This window comes from Pseudopodoces humilis, chromosome 7 (assembly GCF_049639895.1).
Source record: "Pseudopodoces humilis isolate 2021_Gansu_Grassland_sample_001 chromosome 7, ASM4963989v1, whole genome shotgun sequence".
Taxonomy (NCBI): domain Eukaryota; kingdom Metazoa; phylum Chordata; class Aves; order Passeriformes; family Paridae; genus Pseudopodoces; species Pseudopodoces humilis.
This window is the reverse complement of record NC_142206.1, coordinates 28533828-28549756: the sequence shown is the minus strand read 5'-3', so window position 1 is coordinate 28549756 and position 15929 is coordinate 28533828. Positions and strand designations below refer to the sequence as shown.

The 15929-nt window shown below is 37.9% G+C and overlaps 1 protein-coding gene across 1 annotated transcript in view; it reads right to left on the bottom strand.

The window, feature by feature from the left end:
• Positions 1–15929, bottom strand: part of MAP3K9 (mitogen-activated protein kinase kinase kinase 9) — a 61942-nt gene that overhangs the window by 27879 nt on the left and 18134 nt on the right. Inside the window, exon 3 of the mRNA XM_005522608.3 lies at positions 6075–6255. Coding sequence (XP_005522665.1) covers positions 6075–6255 — 181 coding nt within the window. The remainder of the gene's footprint in view (positions 1–6074; positions 6256–15929) is intronic.

Below are 15929 nucleotides of genomic sequence, written 5' to 3'. Positions count from 1 at the left end.
TGTATTTATTACCAGTACCATCTATTTTAGCATTTATTATAGTAAAACTTTTCCTCATCTCTCTGCAGTAGATTAATTTTTCTTATCCTGAATAACTTTGTATCATCAACCATGCTACCTAACCATTTATTTTTTCCAAATCACTTATGATTGTGTTGAACAAAGAATTCCCCACCAAGAAAAAATATTTATTCCTTTAGTAATTAAGAATTGATTAAATGATGGGGAAAAGATTTTCCCTCATTTCCCACATCAATTTACCTTATTTAAAAGCTTATGATGACCAATTTTGCTTTAAGTCTATAAATCCAAATATAGCATAAGCAATCTCACCACTTACCCATATATTCCGTGTCTCCTTCAAGCATTTTCACTTTTTACAAGGTATTACATTTTCTTCTACAAAAGTTGACTCCTCCCCAGATATGCTCACAGTTCTACCAGCTCCCTGCTCTTTAGTGCTGCTTCTACCATTGAGAAGAACTCCAGATCATACTTACTAATCCTCAGGAAGCTCTTTTAAGACCTGCCACCACATCTGCTGCCTTCCATTTCTCTGGTACTACACCAGCTTTAAGCAACAGATTAAACAGCACAGTTGTTAACTCAGCTGATTTTCATGTTCTTGTAGAAATCTTGGATATTACTGTAAATCTCAGGAATAATTACTGCTCATTTAATCAGTCAGTTTTAACACCTCTGTGAATTTTGCTTCAGGAAGATACGTCCTCCAGGCTTGACTCCCTTAAAGAGAAATTTTCAGCTTTAAAACGCCTCTTCACTCTATTCTGGCAGACACAAGTCACTGAGTTTCTTTTCCTGGTATAACCTTATCTTCACTGCATTCCCGCATTTTGCTCACCTCTGGGCTGTTATGTTCTCCTGCAGGGTTCTCACCTGTGCTGTGTTTGAAAGCAAGGGATTTGGTTTTATGCTTTTAGAAGACTCTCCTCAGAACCCTTTTATCTTCTTCGTTTTATGTTCAAATTGACAGAGCTCAAGTCAATGCATAATCTTCCTCATTTGGATACAGACTTTTTTAAAAAGATGTCTTTCAGTAGTCTTTTCTACACTGTCTTCTTTGTTCTTTTAAAGGATTTCCCATACATTCACTCAGAGCTTTAAAAGTGTCCTTGAAAGATATCTGTGTTGAGTGTTCCCCTTCTGCTGTTTTCACACAAAATTTCCATTGTTGACAATAATCTTGAGATTAAACACTACTGTAATGGACTAATTTTTCTTAATTGTGCTTGCAAAGATATAAAATCTAAGTATATATATATTTGGACCATGTCCTACTGTACAACCTTGAAGGCCTCCTGAGCACACCTGAAGACCAAATGAAAAACTGCTTCTCTTCCTACAAGCTCCTTAAATAGCTGCTCCATGGAAAAGTCTGAAGCTAAAATATTAAGCTTTTCTTGTTTCAAAACAACAATTTCCCTATCCATTTGGGGTACATTATCACAAACTCTGGCAATCTCCCTTCCACCCTGTCACATCTTTAAGACTCAGTGTTAAAGTTGCTGCTGCTACCTTAATTGGACACCCTTAACAGCACTTTTCCTACTTAGATAAAGGATTTTAATCACTAAAGATCCAACCTTTGCTGCTAACACAGCTATTTTACTTTACTAAGCAGATGATAGTATTTTTTGACCTACATGATCTTTTGCTTTTTTCTTATGTAATTCACACTCTTGGTATTATAAATTATTACTTCTTACTGTCTCAAGACCATTATTTGAAAGAAATATAGAGTCTAGGGAGTTCCCATTTTCTATTTGGCCTTCTAGGATTTATAGAACACTTGAAGAAAATGAAAACTGAACTGAATGTATATTTGGACTGTCTAAATCCGACTGATCATTCATGATACTCTTCTGTTTGGATTTAACTGTTGATAGTAAAAGGTAGTAAAAGCTACCAAAAAGCTGTATTATTACTTTAACACTAGTATCGGATAAAGCACTACTGATGTGCTCAAAGCACTTCTTTTGCAGGGTAATTTTTAAAGGAAAAAGGAATAGACAGATTGGTGTTTCTTCTAATGTGACACTAGAAGTGTATATTGCAGGAAAGGTCACTTTACTTTTGACAAAACTCAATGCCACTAATACTTACAGTTCATTACTGAGAATACTGCTTCCACAGAACTACGGAATACTGTTTTGTGGCACTTGAACAATAATCCCAAGTGAATAAACACCAAGAGAGGTGCTGAACAGAGTGTTTTCCTATTAACTCTCAAGCAGAAGATTGGGAAGTACAAAGGAAAAAGCTAGATCAGAAGACTTCACGAAAAAAAGGCATAGAAAGAAAGAAACAAGGGCCTCTACTCATTCTCACTGGGGAAAAAGTGATCAAGTTCATTTATTTTTCCAGCACCTAGCAGTAATTTTTGGACTTCAATTACGAAATGAACCATGTGACACAACCCATGCATCCAAGTCAACTGACACTTGTGTGAATAATTAACCATCTTTCAGTGATCCAGTAATCCCTTAAGCCATTTAACATCAGGTTCAATCCTACTCGCTGGATTTTCAGGGCAAGGGAGGCTGGAGGTCTGCAGGATTTCACATGTGATTTTGCCACCTCCCTTGTTAGTCTATCAGCTTTTTAAAAACAAGTCTTTTATTCTCACTGGTACTGTTCCATAGTATTTGTACCATAGACTTCTCTTATCCATTTCCCCAGGCTCAACACTTTCCATAAGGAAGGAATTATCAGTCCAACAAAGAGATCCCAGTTCCAACAGAAACTAGAACATGACTTTCATTAAGAAAAAAACCCCGAACTTCATTACATTTTTACATCTATTAACAGCTGGCATTTTGCATGTTAATGAATTGACAGTTCCAGAGATGACCATTCCTGCCTGTTTCACAACAATCAGTAGCATGTGCTTCTCCCAGGTGAGTTTCTCCTAATATTGCCAGTCAGCACTGATCTGTCAGGTACTGAAGTCTTGCCAGTGCTTCATTACACACAGAAAACTACAGAAGCCTACAAGTGGTCAGCTGTGGATGGAAGTGCTTGACCAACACTAGATTAAAACTATTTATTCTAATGACTGAAGTTTCTAGACCCAGCACTGAATGCCTGAAACTTCCTCATCTGCTAATCTGATTGTTTTAGCTGGTATTCCATTCCTAAATGGAAATTAAATTCCCAATTATTTCACTGGTCTCAGAACACATATAGCTTAAAAAAATCCAAATTGAGGACCATAGAGAACTCAGATGAAGGTTGTATGATGCATTTATATTCCACATACCAATAGTACTGACAATATGACTGTCTTTTAAGCAGCACAAGTAAAAAATATAAGTGTGCAGCAAACAAGAAATATATTTAAACTGCCAAATGACAGAAAAATTTTATTTATATGCCTGCTAACATTAGCGTACAGTACCAGATGAGCTGCAATACCCATGCTTCAACTTTATCCCTGTAAATCCAAAGCAAATACAAACACATAACAGATTTACAGGAATGGACTTATTTAAATAAAACTGTAGTTTCATTCTCCTCTGCGCAGTATAAGCACAAGGCTTCTACTGTACATCTAGAGCCTGTGGGTACAGCACAGCAAAATTCACAGCAACAAGTTTTCACTAGCAAGATTTACTAAGCACTGGTACTATGAACAAGCTTCACAGTGGCCCAGACCCTGGTGATAAATACTGTGTGTGGCCATTCCTCACTCTTTTTAAGTTCTTTGCCAACCCTACTCTAGAGTAAACAGATGGACCTTTTTAAATGGACCTTGAAACATGTTTTGAAAAGATGAAGCAGTCAGTTACGGTAAGACTGACTCAGGAAATTTCAGTCCTAGCATGCATCTTCTTCACCTGCTTGTGCAGTGAAAACGCAAGCAGAACAAAATTCTTGTTCAAAGGCTGGGCAACAGTTCAGCCAGCAGTATAATTCTAATAAGCTTTAAAGAAAAGGTGTTGAAATAAAAGGGCTTGTGAACATTAGAGACAATTCTGTTGATGCTGCATAGACCAAATGGAAGGTTGTCAGGCAAAAAAGAAACCCTGTGACTCCAGTGATTAACCAAGTGGTTGAACTGGACAAGAGGTGGGGCAAGTCTAATAGGATAAAAAACTTCATCCTGTTAAGAATTTCAGGTTGCATCCTTGGGTGGGGACAGGATTTATTACACAAGTCCATGACTGCTTTTGTAAAATCTAGGGCTTACAATCATTGACAGACTAGTAGTGATTGCACTGGCAAGCATTTGTTCTCTGCATACATGTTCTTTTCAGCTTGTTTAACTATGAATAGAGGTTTTAGCCACAAAAAAGAAAAGGCTTATTCAGAGACAATATAGAAGTTCTCTTAATGGTGATAACTCTGTTTAAGGGAGAGTATTGTGAGGAACTCAACTGATTTTCAAGGGAAGACTGGTAACTTTAACAAGAGAAAGCGATGAAGGAATCTTAAAAGCAGAAATAAAATATTCTGAAAAATGAACAAATAATTTCAGTTAGTTACAGTCCTTAAGTGATTCACAGTCCTTAAATCAATGACCAAATTGGTACTTTTGCACAAGTATTGAGGCACTTGTGTTACCTTCATGAAAATCACCAACCAATTGAATAATTCTTAACTTCTTAAAACAAATCCATACTGGTACAGAACATTTACTGATCTGTTCATAGCATGCCTGGATTAGTAAAGTTACAATTTCAGGAAAACTGTTCCCCCTTTCCCTCAGGTTACCCTTAAAGATCCTTCCTGGCACTGTTTCAGAGAACAGCAAGTTTAGGTTTGAGCTTGACAAGCTGTGTAAAAACCAGTACCATCACCACGTGCACAGAAAAGGTGCACAGCTTTAAGATTTTAATTTCTGCCAGACTTCACTCCAAATAAAAGCCCAGTTCTTGCTCAATTTGTCTCAGATTAGCTACTACATTTAATTACACGGTCAGAATTTTATCCATGCTATTAGAGTGCAAAATACAAGTTCACAAACTTGTCACAGGGCAATACATTATCTACATTATCTATTCAGCAAAACTGGACAAGGAAAATGAAATTTCCCACACCAAATAGCTGCCATAAAAGCTAGACAAGTCTACCAGCTGGGCTATTTGTTTATCTTGACAGGTTTTACAGAATGCACTCACTTGTGGAGAAGCATTAGTGGCCAGTGACAGAATCTTACTGCTAAGACAAAGATCCTGACATTTCAACACCTTTTTCACCACAAAGAAACCAAAATTCTCTCTATTTCATTTGTTTCAGATGCTCAGTACTAATTCTAAGTCATCCAGCATCCAGAAAAGTCACCGTCCTGGAGCCATTTACTGAATTCTGTATTTACCAATCCACTTAACAGTGGTATTCAAACTCAATTTCTGGAAGTATACCGGCCAACCCCTACACTCCTCCCCACGTAATTAGCTCATTCACAAAAATTCCAGTGCATTAATGGAAAAGACAATATATACATGCAAGTTACTATTTATGGATTACATACTCAGATGGACCCAGATAAGAGATTATCCTATGTAAAAGGCTAGAAGGATGGAAATAATTAATGAAATAATTAATGAAATTATTATAAAAGCAAAAAACATAGTATTCAGATTGAAACAGCAAGGAGAATTCAATTAAGTAAAGTGTGTTTGTGTACACATACATTAGTGACAGATTACTACCAAAACAAAATATTTCAGAATTATCTTGTATGTAAAACAGTAAAAAAATAAAATACTTCTCAGATTGTATTATGGCCTTTGATTATGTCAGTTAATAGCCAAATAAGCACAAAAAGGTTGGTTTAGATAAAGCAGAGGAGATTTGGATTATAAATTCCAAAATAATCTGAATGAAAATTTATAGAACAACAAAAATTTGAAAGCATGCAGTAGCTGGTCCACCACTTGCTTTCTACAGCAATGAGGCAAGTCTGACAGACGGAAAGCTGGTGGATAAAGTTTTCTTAAGACCTGAATTTTAATATTCGGTTCACTATTACTCATTCTTATATATAAAAGAAACTTCCTGGCAGGTCTAGTTACTCTTTAGTTTCCAATCACTTAATGCCAAATCAATACCTCCAAACATCGCTGCCTTTGGAGAACATGGAAGAGCGGATGACCTCAGGAGCCATCCAGGCATATGTCCCAGCTGCGCTCATTTTGGTAGTTTTATGCCATTCCCTGGCCAAGCCGAAATCCGTGATCTTCAACATCTTGTTGCTCAGATCTCCATTTTCCACCTTTTCGAGTATCAGTACTGGAGAAAAGTGGGGGAGGAAGGGGAATAAAAGGTATGCAGAGTAAAGCTAGTATTTATGCAAAAAAGATTTTCCTGGAGATCCCCCAAATTTCAAGATTTTCCCTGGCTTTTTGTTATTCAAACATACCATCCTCTATTACATATTATTTCAGGCTGATCCCTTCATCTGACAGCTGAACAGTTCTTTAGCAAATAACTTCAAATTTAACCGAAGTACCAAGCCCCAGAGAAGAAATATGTAATAACATCATTATTTAATATAGTGTCTAGTGTCATTCTGTATAATGCTCTGCTAAGAGGAAGTGAACCACTGTAACTTCTAGAAATCCAGATAAGGGAAGACATTTCCTAATTAATCCTCTCTCAGCAAGCCAGTAATAGCAGCTTTTTCTTGAACTGCTTAGAAGACTTTTTTGTAAATCCAGATACACACATAGGCGGGATATACCCTTCATGTAAATATGTTAGAAGCTCTATGCACAATTTTTTTAAGTTACTATTGAAAAAATATCTTTTTGATCAGTAATAACATGCCCAATTCCAGAATGCATACAGACCCCCACAGACTCCCTCACCCATCATTATTAAACTACTTTTTTCTGCTCTGTTTCAGTGGCAAAGGAGTCCAAAGAACTTTAAAAGAACCAAAATACCCAAGAACTTTAAAAACACCTTGAGGCAGAACTCAAGAATGCTGTGATATAAGACATATTCCTCTGTAGCTGGGAAGCTGTACTGTTACACCACCAAGTGTAAACCAGAACCCACAAGTATACATCCTGCTTTAGCAGCAACTAATTATCCTCTCTCTTTATATTAGTGCAAAGTGACACACGAGTTGCACCAGCAATGCAACATAAAGCTACAGAATATGAGGGCATTAGACTTCCAGAACTAATGGAACCATAAGCCCCTGGACTGATTTTAACCCACTTTGTAAAGCACCACAAAGAAAAAAAAATATTTGCATTACTATTAAAGGAAAACAATATTTGTATTACTATTATTCCAAAGACTTCACATCAAAAATCACCGAGCCAGTTACATACCATCATTATGCAGCTACTCTGTTTTTAATGTCATTACAGACACTACAGACAGAGGCTCTTAGAAAACATTCTTCTTTTTCTATGGATGCATCAATTGCAAAAAAACCAAACCAAACCAAACCCCAACCAGACAAAAGAAACCCCACAACTTCCGTAATCAAACAATCATGGATTATAACAAAATGTATAAAAGGCAAACGTGCTGCAAAAATTACAGAAAATAATCTTCAGGACAATTTTCAGCAGTCCATGAAAAGACTCAAGTGTCAGCCTCAAGCTAACACAGGTTTTTTATCTGAGTCAGGGAGAATCATTCCTTCTAATAACTAAAATGGGGGTTCCCACTAAATAAAACCCAAAAGTGTTATTTGAACCCTTCTGCATTATAAGCAACACACATTTACAATGTTAAAATACTGCTTTTAGTTCAATAATAAAGAAATTGTTCATTCCTTGAAAATTAAAAAAAAAAAAATCATTTACCCTTTTACAGGGCTTCAGAATTCACAAAATACTACTTCAAAGATTTTTATGGGACAGCTCAAGGTGGGAAGAAATTAGACCAATGGTTAAGCTCCCAGTTCTTGCTTATTTTGCAAAATTTTTAACATGACCAAATGCCTCATTTTCCTAATCACAGAGAAAAGAGATTGAGGCCTAGAGTTACTGTGCTCTTCATTTTGGCAAAAGCATATGCATTTTTAGAGCAATACTTCAGTGCACAACAGAAGCACCACAAGAAACCAAGGTACAGAAGGTTCCTTCCTTTGGGCCTCTTCAAATAAGTCTAACTTTTTTACTTCTTTCTAGCAGATGAACAAGTGCTAAAAGGAATTGCTAACAAGTCACTCATTGACTGCAAAGTGAAAAGCTTCTTAGAATGTATATAGTGTTTATTTTTCTAGCTTGTACCCATTCTGCCTAAAGAACTGGCAGAATAACAAAATGTAATTTGAAATTTAAATGCAGTAATTTAGAGATGTACAGTGTTGTTGTAAAGGTAAAGTAAAACTTTGAGACAAGAAAGTATGGGTTTAGGGGATTTTGGGTTGTTTTTTTTTGCTTCCCTCCGTAACAAATGAGGAACATTATGATTTGATTGTTCCACAATGAGGAAGAAACAAATTTATTGTTCACAGATCATATTCTGTCTGAATGAGCTCAATAGCAGGACAGAGCACCATGTATCACAGCTGATACATACTTTGTACATACCTTCCTGGTAAGAGGCTATTTAAATCTAATTACCATGATTTGTGTTCTGTTCTAACAAAATAATTAGTACTTACATAGATCTTTTGTATCCAGAACTTGTTTTGTCAGATGCAGGGTAGTAAGAAAAATTATCATGACAAAAGACCACTGAGAAGGACAACAAAAGAGACTGAGTTATTGCAAGTCTTTGACTCTTTAGTTACAACCTTGGCCCCTTTTCTATTTCTTTGTAATAACTGCTTGGGATAGTAATCTTACAATCCAAATTTTTGAAAACTAATTTTAAAAATGGTATCTCTTTCCAGCATCTGTTTCAGTTCTCTTTATCATGTTATTCAGTATCAACGGGCTCACTTGTAACTGCCAGGAGTCACCCTTGTCCATCTGTCAGATTTTCAAACCAAAAAAACCAAAAACCTTACTCTCCCCTCTTGTTTTTGCCTGAATTTCAATGAAGAACTTGTAAATAGGTGAAATATTAATTAATTTCAATCTCCTCCTCAAAAAAAAAAATCTTTTATGCAGAACACATGGAAGGTTGCTAGGACACTGCGAAAGCATTTTGCTTATGCTAATCAACATGGTCTCGCTTCTGAGTTTTACCTACAATTATTACACCTTGTTTAATACTCTCAGTGCAAGTTCTCTTCTGCAAGTACTACTTCTGCACTTGTATTAGTCCATGACAAACAAACAGGCAACATGTTCTCTACACTTAGAGAGTTAATGAGAGAGTTAACTTCTCCCTCTTTTAAATTTCGATCACTCAGGACTGAGGTAACAAGAGCCAGATGATCAATATCTGTCCTAACTACATTGAGTTTGCATGGCCAGGTTTTGGTAGTAGGAGGGTGGAAGATGCTAGAAGCTTTTCCCATGTCCAGCACAGCTGGATATGCCACTGGCCAAGGGTGAGCCAATCAGAAGTGATGGTAACACCTTTGTGACAACATATTTCAAAAGAATAATTAAAAAACCAAATAGTTATTGTGCAGATGTAACTGCATCAAGAGAAGAGTGGAGTGAGAATATGTGAGAGGAACAACTGACACCAATGTCAGTGCAGAAGGAAGGGGAGGAGATGCTCCAGGCACCAGAGCTGAGCTTTCTCTACCATCTGTGGAGGACCACATGGATGCAGAGATTCACCTGTATCACATGGAGGAGACCCATTCCAGAAGAGGTGGATGCCTGAGGAGGCTGTGACCCTGTGGGAGGCTCATACTGGAACAGGCTCCTGACAGGGACCTGCAGACCTGTGCGAAGGTTTTCTGGCAAGACTTGTGACTGCTTGAGGGACCCATGCTGTGGCTGTAGGACTGCAGCCTGTGAGGGAAAAGTGCAGGAAGAGTGACCCATGTTGCAGCAGTTTTGTTGCCTGTGGGATAGACTCAGGCTGGAGAAGTCCATGGAGAACTGTCTCCTGTGGGAGGGACCCCACACCAGAGCAGTGGAAATACTCCTCTCCCTGAGCAGCAGCAGGAACAATGTGTGATGAACTGAGCATAACCCTGATTCCCTGTCTCCCTGTGCTGGTGGGGAGAGGAAATAGAGCTGGGGAGAAGGGAAGATGTGGGTTTTTTTAAGGTCTTTTACTTCTCATTATCCTGCTCTGACTTTTTACTACTAAATTAAGTTGATATTTCTAATTCAAGTCTGTTTTTGTCTGTGATGGTATTTGATGAGTGATCTCTCCTGGTCCTTGCCACAACTGATGAACCATATGTTATATTTTCTCTCCCCAGTGCAGGTGCAGAGGGGACTGACAGAGGGGCTTGGTGGGTGCCTGAAATCCAGCCAGGCTGAACCTACCAAACAACTTCAGGCACAGATACAGAGTACCAAAGAAGAGCCAATATACCAAGGAAGTAAATACCAATCTTGTCTGCTGATTTTAAAGCTCTGTGAGTGATACAGGATGATACAGAGGTTTAAAATAGGTAGAAAATTTAATAGAAAATCTTTCATATTCCTAGCCTTCAAAAGAGAGACTGTTTGGCAGCAAAGACACTGGACCTAGTCTGCAAGCAACCAGGGAAGAACAAGTGCCAAACGAGCAGGAACATGAAGAACGTGTGTCAGCTTGTTAGGGGCGGATCAGCCTTTCCCGGTTTCAGCAAGGCTCATGCAAGAAATCTCTTCCTGTGTGCATGCACAGAGCCAGCCAAATTGTAGATGAAGGTCTGCTATGCACTACTGCTCCTCTTTTTCCTCTGTAGCACAGGCTAAAAGCTGATCCTAAGTAGCATGGTAAAAACCAACCAGCAGTGTGCAAAGGGGACTGGTGAACCAAATCAGGTATTAAAAGCACATTCAAACAGCTTTCACCATCCAAATGCTGCAGCAAAACAACTTAACATAGGAAATCATCACATTCTTTGAAAGTGCAAGTGCAAAGGAAAGCAGGGTGGCTTAAGGCAACACTAAAATTGTCAGCAATCTTCAGTGAAGTGTACTGTGCATGCGTGTCCTTACAGGAGTAATAATCCATTAGTGCTCACGTATGTTTTCCTGCAATCCCGAAAGATTTGGAACTTGTCCTATGGAAAATAAGCATTTGACAATGAGAAATTAATTACAGCTCACAGAAATTCTGTCCAGCAAGACAGGATTAATGAAACTTTATTACCACATGGACTTTCAAGAGTCATTACTGACCCTTGATTTGACCCCACTGTTTTATTCCTTGAGACCCAGGCAGACTGCAAGTGCTGAAAGACAACAGCCAATCAAGGCATGTTAGAAAGCTGAGATATAAAGGTAGAAATTAAATACTGGGCCTCCTCTTATCTAGGTTATGATGACACAGTCCTTTTTCTTTGAAATGAAAATGTTTCCTGGGCTTCCTCCATATTCTTCAAGAATATCTTTGGTGCAATACAAGAAGCATCAAGGTATTTTGCTATCAGACTCTTGTGAAAAATTTCCTAATTTGTCATTGCTATATTTTCAGTACTTTTTGATAGATGTTTCCATCCATGTCATGCTTTGGCTTCTGCTCTGGCCAAAACAAGTTGCAGTAACAAAGAGGAAAGGCAACACTGCACGGAATACCAGTTTCAGTCTGTACAAAGAGTGACAGGGCATTAACTCTGTACCATTTAAAGACGGTTTCTTACTTAGTATGGAAATGGATGAACAGATGATGTACCCAGGATCCTCTTATGCTTGTCTGTGATTTGAGCTAGCAGCTCTTCTAGCAGAGTTGAAAGCGATGGAAACCAACTTCTTGAGGTCAGGTGAAGCCAATTTACCTTCCCCAGTATTAGCACCATTCTGCATGTACATTAATAGCTAGCAGGCTTTCCACAGATTCCAATGTCAGTCTTAATGGAACTCATTAAGCCTGTGGAAGCACCCAGATCCTAGTGATAACAGATCTCATAGGTTTTGATTCTCAGTTTCATGAGCCACAGTTGTGTATCAGTGGTTTCAAGAAGAATGGGTTTCTTTTCTAGAGCCAGGGCCAACTTAGATGCTTTTGTTGCTTAAATGAAGATTTGTACTGAAAACAAACATCAAAGGAACAGATCCACGAAAGTACGACTGACACAGTATTATCTGACACTGAGTCAGCTCTTCCTCCTGTTTCACCGAATTCCAAGTTATTATGCTTTACTAGAAAGACCAAAAACATCTGCCTTAGTATTCAAAGCAATACAAAAAACATCTTGGTTAAGATTTCTAAAATGCCATCATATCCTTCAGCCTTCATGTAGTTCCCACTGCTGAATCTTCAGTTCTGTCTCACCATCACAAGTTACTATGAAGATAGATGTCTTTCAGAGGGAGAAATCACTGCAGTGAAAACACTGACAACTGAAGCGTCAAAATTTTGTTACTAAGGACATCGTGTACGGTACCAAAACAATTGGTTAGTTCTAAGTAGCAAAACAGAAGATCAAATGATTAAATGAATTCTGAAGGAATACAAACTGATCATACAATAATTAACAGTTTAAATGCTAGCCAAGTTACAACTCTGCCATAAATTAGTCGATAAAACTACAGAAGGGTTGCCCTGGAGGTAAGTAAACATTTCTATGGAGATGAAATTCTGTCTTGCATGTTTGCAACAGATGCACACCTGCCACAGCCTCACATGTTCAAAAGGTGAATGAATGTCTTCTCCTTCCCATTCTCCCCCCTCTATTGCCATGGATCATTACAATGAAAGCTGGCTTACATGAAACCAAGCCACAGCATTTCAGAAGGCAGTCTTCCCAGGCTCCAAACAGTCAGAGAAAAGACAAAGCCCCTACAGAAGGGGATTCCAAGAATAAGTCTAATATACATGTCTGAATTACCCTCCACAAGAGCCTGTCATGACTAGAGGTACACCTGTGCTAAGTGCTTACTCAAGCCACGTAACTCTGTGGTCTGGTATAAACAAGCTATTTCAATTATAGAAGTTCTCCTACACACAAGATGTTAAGAGAGACATCTGGTGAAAACCAATTTACTTATTGTTCCAAGATTCCCTCAGTGGTCTAAACATCTTTAAAATTAAGTTGTCAGAAATATATTGTTCTATTAGTATGACAGCTAATGTAAACCAAACTGGTACTACTATAAAATAAGTCTGAAGTATAACTGTACCTTTGCCCACAAAGGCAGCTGAAGATCATCTCTCATTGCATCTTGCACCATTCACCTTAATAATCATCAAAGTTGAAAAGTCAATGGTGACCATCACTGACAAACACCCAAAGCCTTAATGCAAAAGTAGTCATTTCCAGATATTATACAGCTGTGTTTCCACTACTCATGTATCTAGCAGAAAGCCGCAAAAGCAGATATACCAATACACCAAAACAAGATAAAGACAGGGGGATAAAGATGTAAAACCTCGGAGGGACATAAAGTTATATATATATATCCTTCGATCAACTCATATCTGTGTTTTAAAACACCCTAAAAGATTGGGTAAACAACATCTAATATGTATCACTTCTACTTCTTAGCCACTGCCTTGGGAACTTTGCTGAGCAAATTTTGTTTTGGGAATATTTTGAACTTTGATATATACAATGCAAGTAACTCATTGTTGATAAACTCTTCATTCTGCCTAACCCAACTTAATTGTATTACAATGCTTTTCCTCCTTCCAATGATGCTAGAACCTCTCAATTTGAATCTCTTTCCTTCTGCCAGAATATACATTTCTATCCCTTTCCTTCAATTTTCTTCTTCTTGAACCCATCTACTCTCATCCTAAACATGCTCCTCTATCCTACACAAACAGAAAAACCATCTGCAGCAAATCTTTCAATCCGATCATTAAAACAAATATAATGGATCTTTACTTAAGTTTCAAGTTGGTCACTACAAAACATCAGTCATGTGCTTCCTATTTTTAATCCAATGCTATAGTACCTCCAGTATGCACAAAAATGATAGTTGAAAGAGGTAGATTGCTTTCACCAAAGAAGTTTTTCACAAGGTAAATTAAGAAAAAAAAATTGGCAACAAAATTAACAGCTGCTGTTTTAATTCTCTGTTCTGCTCACATTACACCAGCAGAATAAGAAAATTTATTATAACCTCCTTTCACAAACAGATGCTCCCCCTGGAAGATAGTAACACTGTCAGATTTTTGCTTGTTTCTTTTGGAATGATTGTTTTAGTTTTCAGATATGCTTCTGAACAGTTTGGACAACATTTTTAGCACCCAGTGGGGCAATGCAATGGGGAACAGCAAGTAAGAAAAAATAAGCACTTTAACATATTCTGATCCAGTTGCTAGCAATGTGGGAACTGACAATGGTTGAACAAGAGATTTTTAGGCTTCAGGCACTAGCTTGAGCCTGTGGGAAAGTTGAGTACAAAACTTCCTCACTCTGGCCCGGGAAATCATAAGGAGGAATCCAAACAGTCCTTAGAGAAGGAAAACAACCTTTGCAGGTGTTGTTTGTTGCCTTGTTGTTTTCTTGCAAGGAACAGTCGAGGGGTGTTGTTCCCAACTGTCCAATGATGGTGATGCATTAGTTTGATGACCAATGAAAGTTTTATCTTTTTGGACCTTCTCGGAACTGTCTATAAAAGATCTGGAAAAATAAAACTTACTCTCTTGCAACCAAGGCTATAGAGTCTGTGTCGTCACTGCACCGTTCCTAATACAGTGCAACACTAATATCATCAAAGAACTGGTAGAAAATGGCTTCTCAGCTGTCAACATTAAGTGTCAAGGCAGCAAAACATGGTCAAAATTGCCTTTTTCTGGTTTCTGAGCCGAGAGAAAGGATTAGGTTAATCTGCATAGTTCAGTGCTGAACAGAATACTCCTTTGCTTTGCTTGTATTACAAGCTGACTCATCACTTCAGAATTAGGACAACATTTGGGAAGGAACTACTACAGTGTGATCTTCCACAGCAAAAATATTCCACTTTATCAAAGTAGGAGAAAGGGGCTGCTGTCTACTGCACAAAATAGTATGAATGGACAGGCATACCAAAAGCTGGCTTCAGCTTTTTTTACTATTCTGCTGTTGTATTCCCAGTTTATTTGACACACAGCATACCAAGAAAATAAAGAAGTTCCCGACTTGAAAGGCAAAGGGTGGTAACAACCATACCAAGAAAATTAGGATTACCCAGCAATACCACCACAAGAGCTAACCACTAAACTGCCCATTGTCTCTGTACTTCATGACAACAGCTGTATCAACAACTTCATGCTCTATTTCCTAGTCCAGAGAATGTGTGTGTATTAAGAAATGTGAAAAAAATTGCAAAAAAATCTCTCTTGTACAGTCCAGCTCACAGTTCACACCAAGTCAATTATCTGTGCGTAATGCTACTCAGTAAACCTGGCACACAAGAATAGAAAGCTATTAGCTAATGAATGTCAGGCTTGATGGAAATGGTCACAATAATTAGGTGAAGGAGAAATACAAAAACAAGTAAGAGCAGGACCGTGTATAATGAAAACTGAAAGCATACAGAAAGAAATATGTAAGGAAGAAGGTTAGAAGACAAGGAAACCTACTGTGGGGGAAAAGAGATGGATTTGTCATCTGTGGTATACCAGGATATAATTCTAACTTGATGGATGATTGCTGACTTCATACTCAACTTCCATATCACTTCTCCCGAGAGGAGACAATACGGTCAGATTTTAGTGCCAGAGTAACTACTATTCTTTTATTGAAAGACAACAGTTCTAGGCAGACCATGAAAAAAATTACTACCTAGTGATAAAGCAACATTAACTCATGTATTTTACTATCACATATTTGTAAGCTTTATCAATTTTTCATAGAGACATGTACCATTTAATAGTGTTTCTTGCATGCTAGGGTGGGTATCAGTGCTCTGAAATAGGTTTGGAGAACAAACTATCAGAAGCTCTTTTGCCACAAATGTAAGAAAAAACTGACTATAAAGATACTTCAAGCAAGCCTGAGC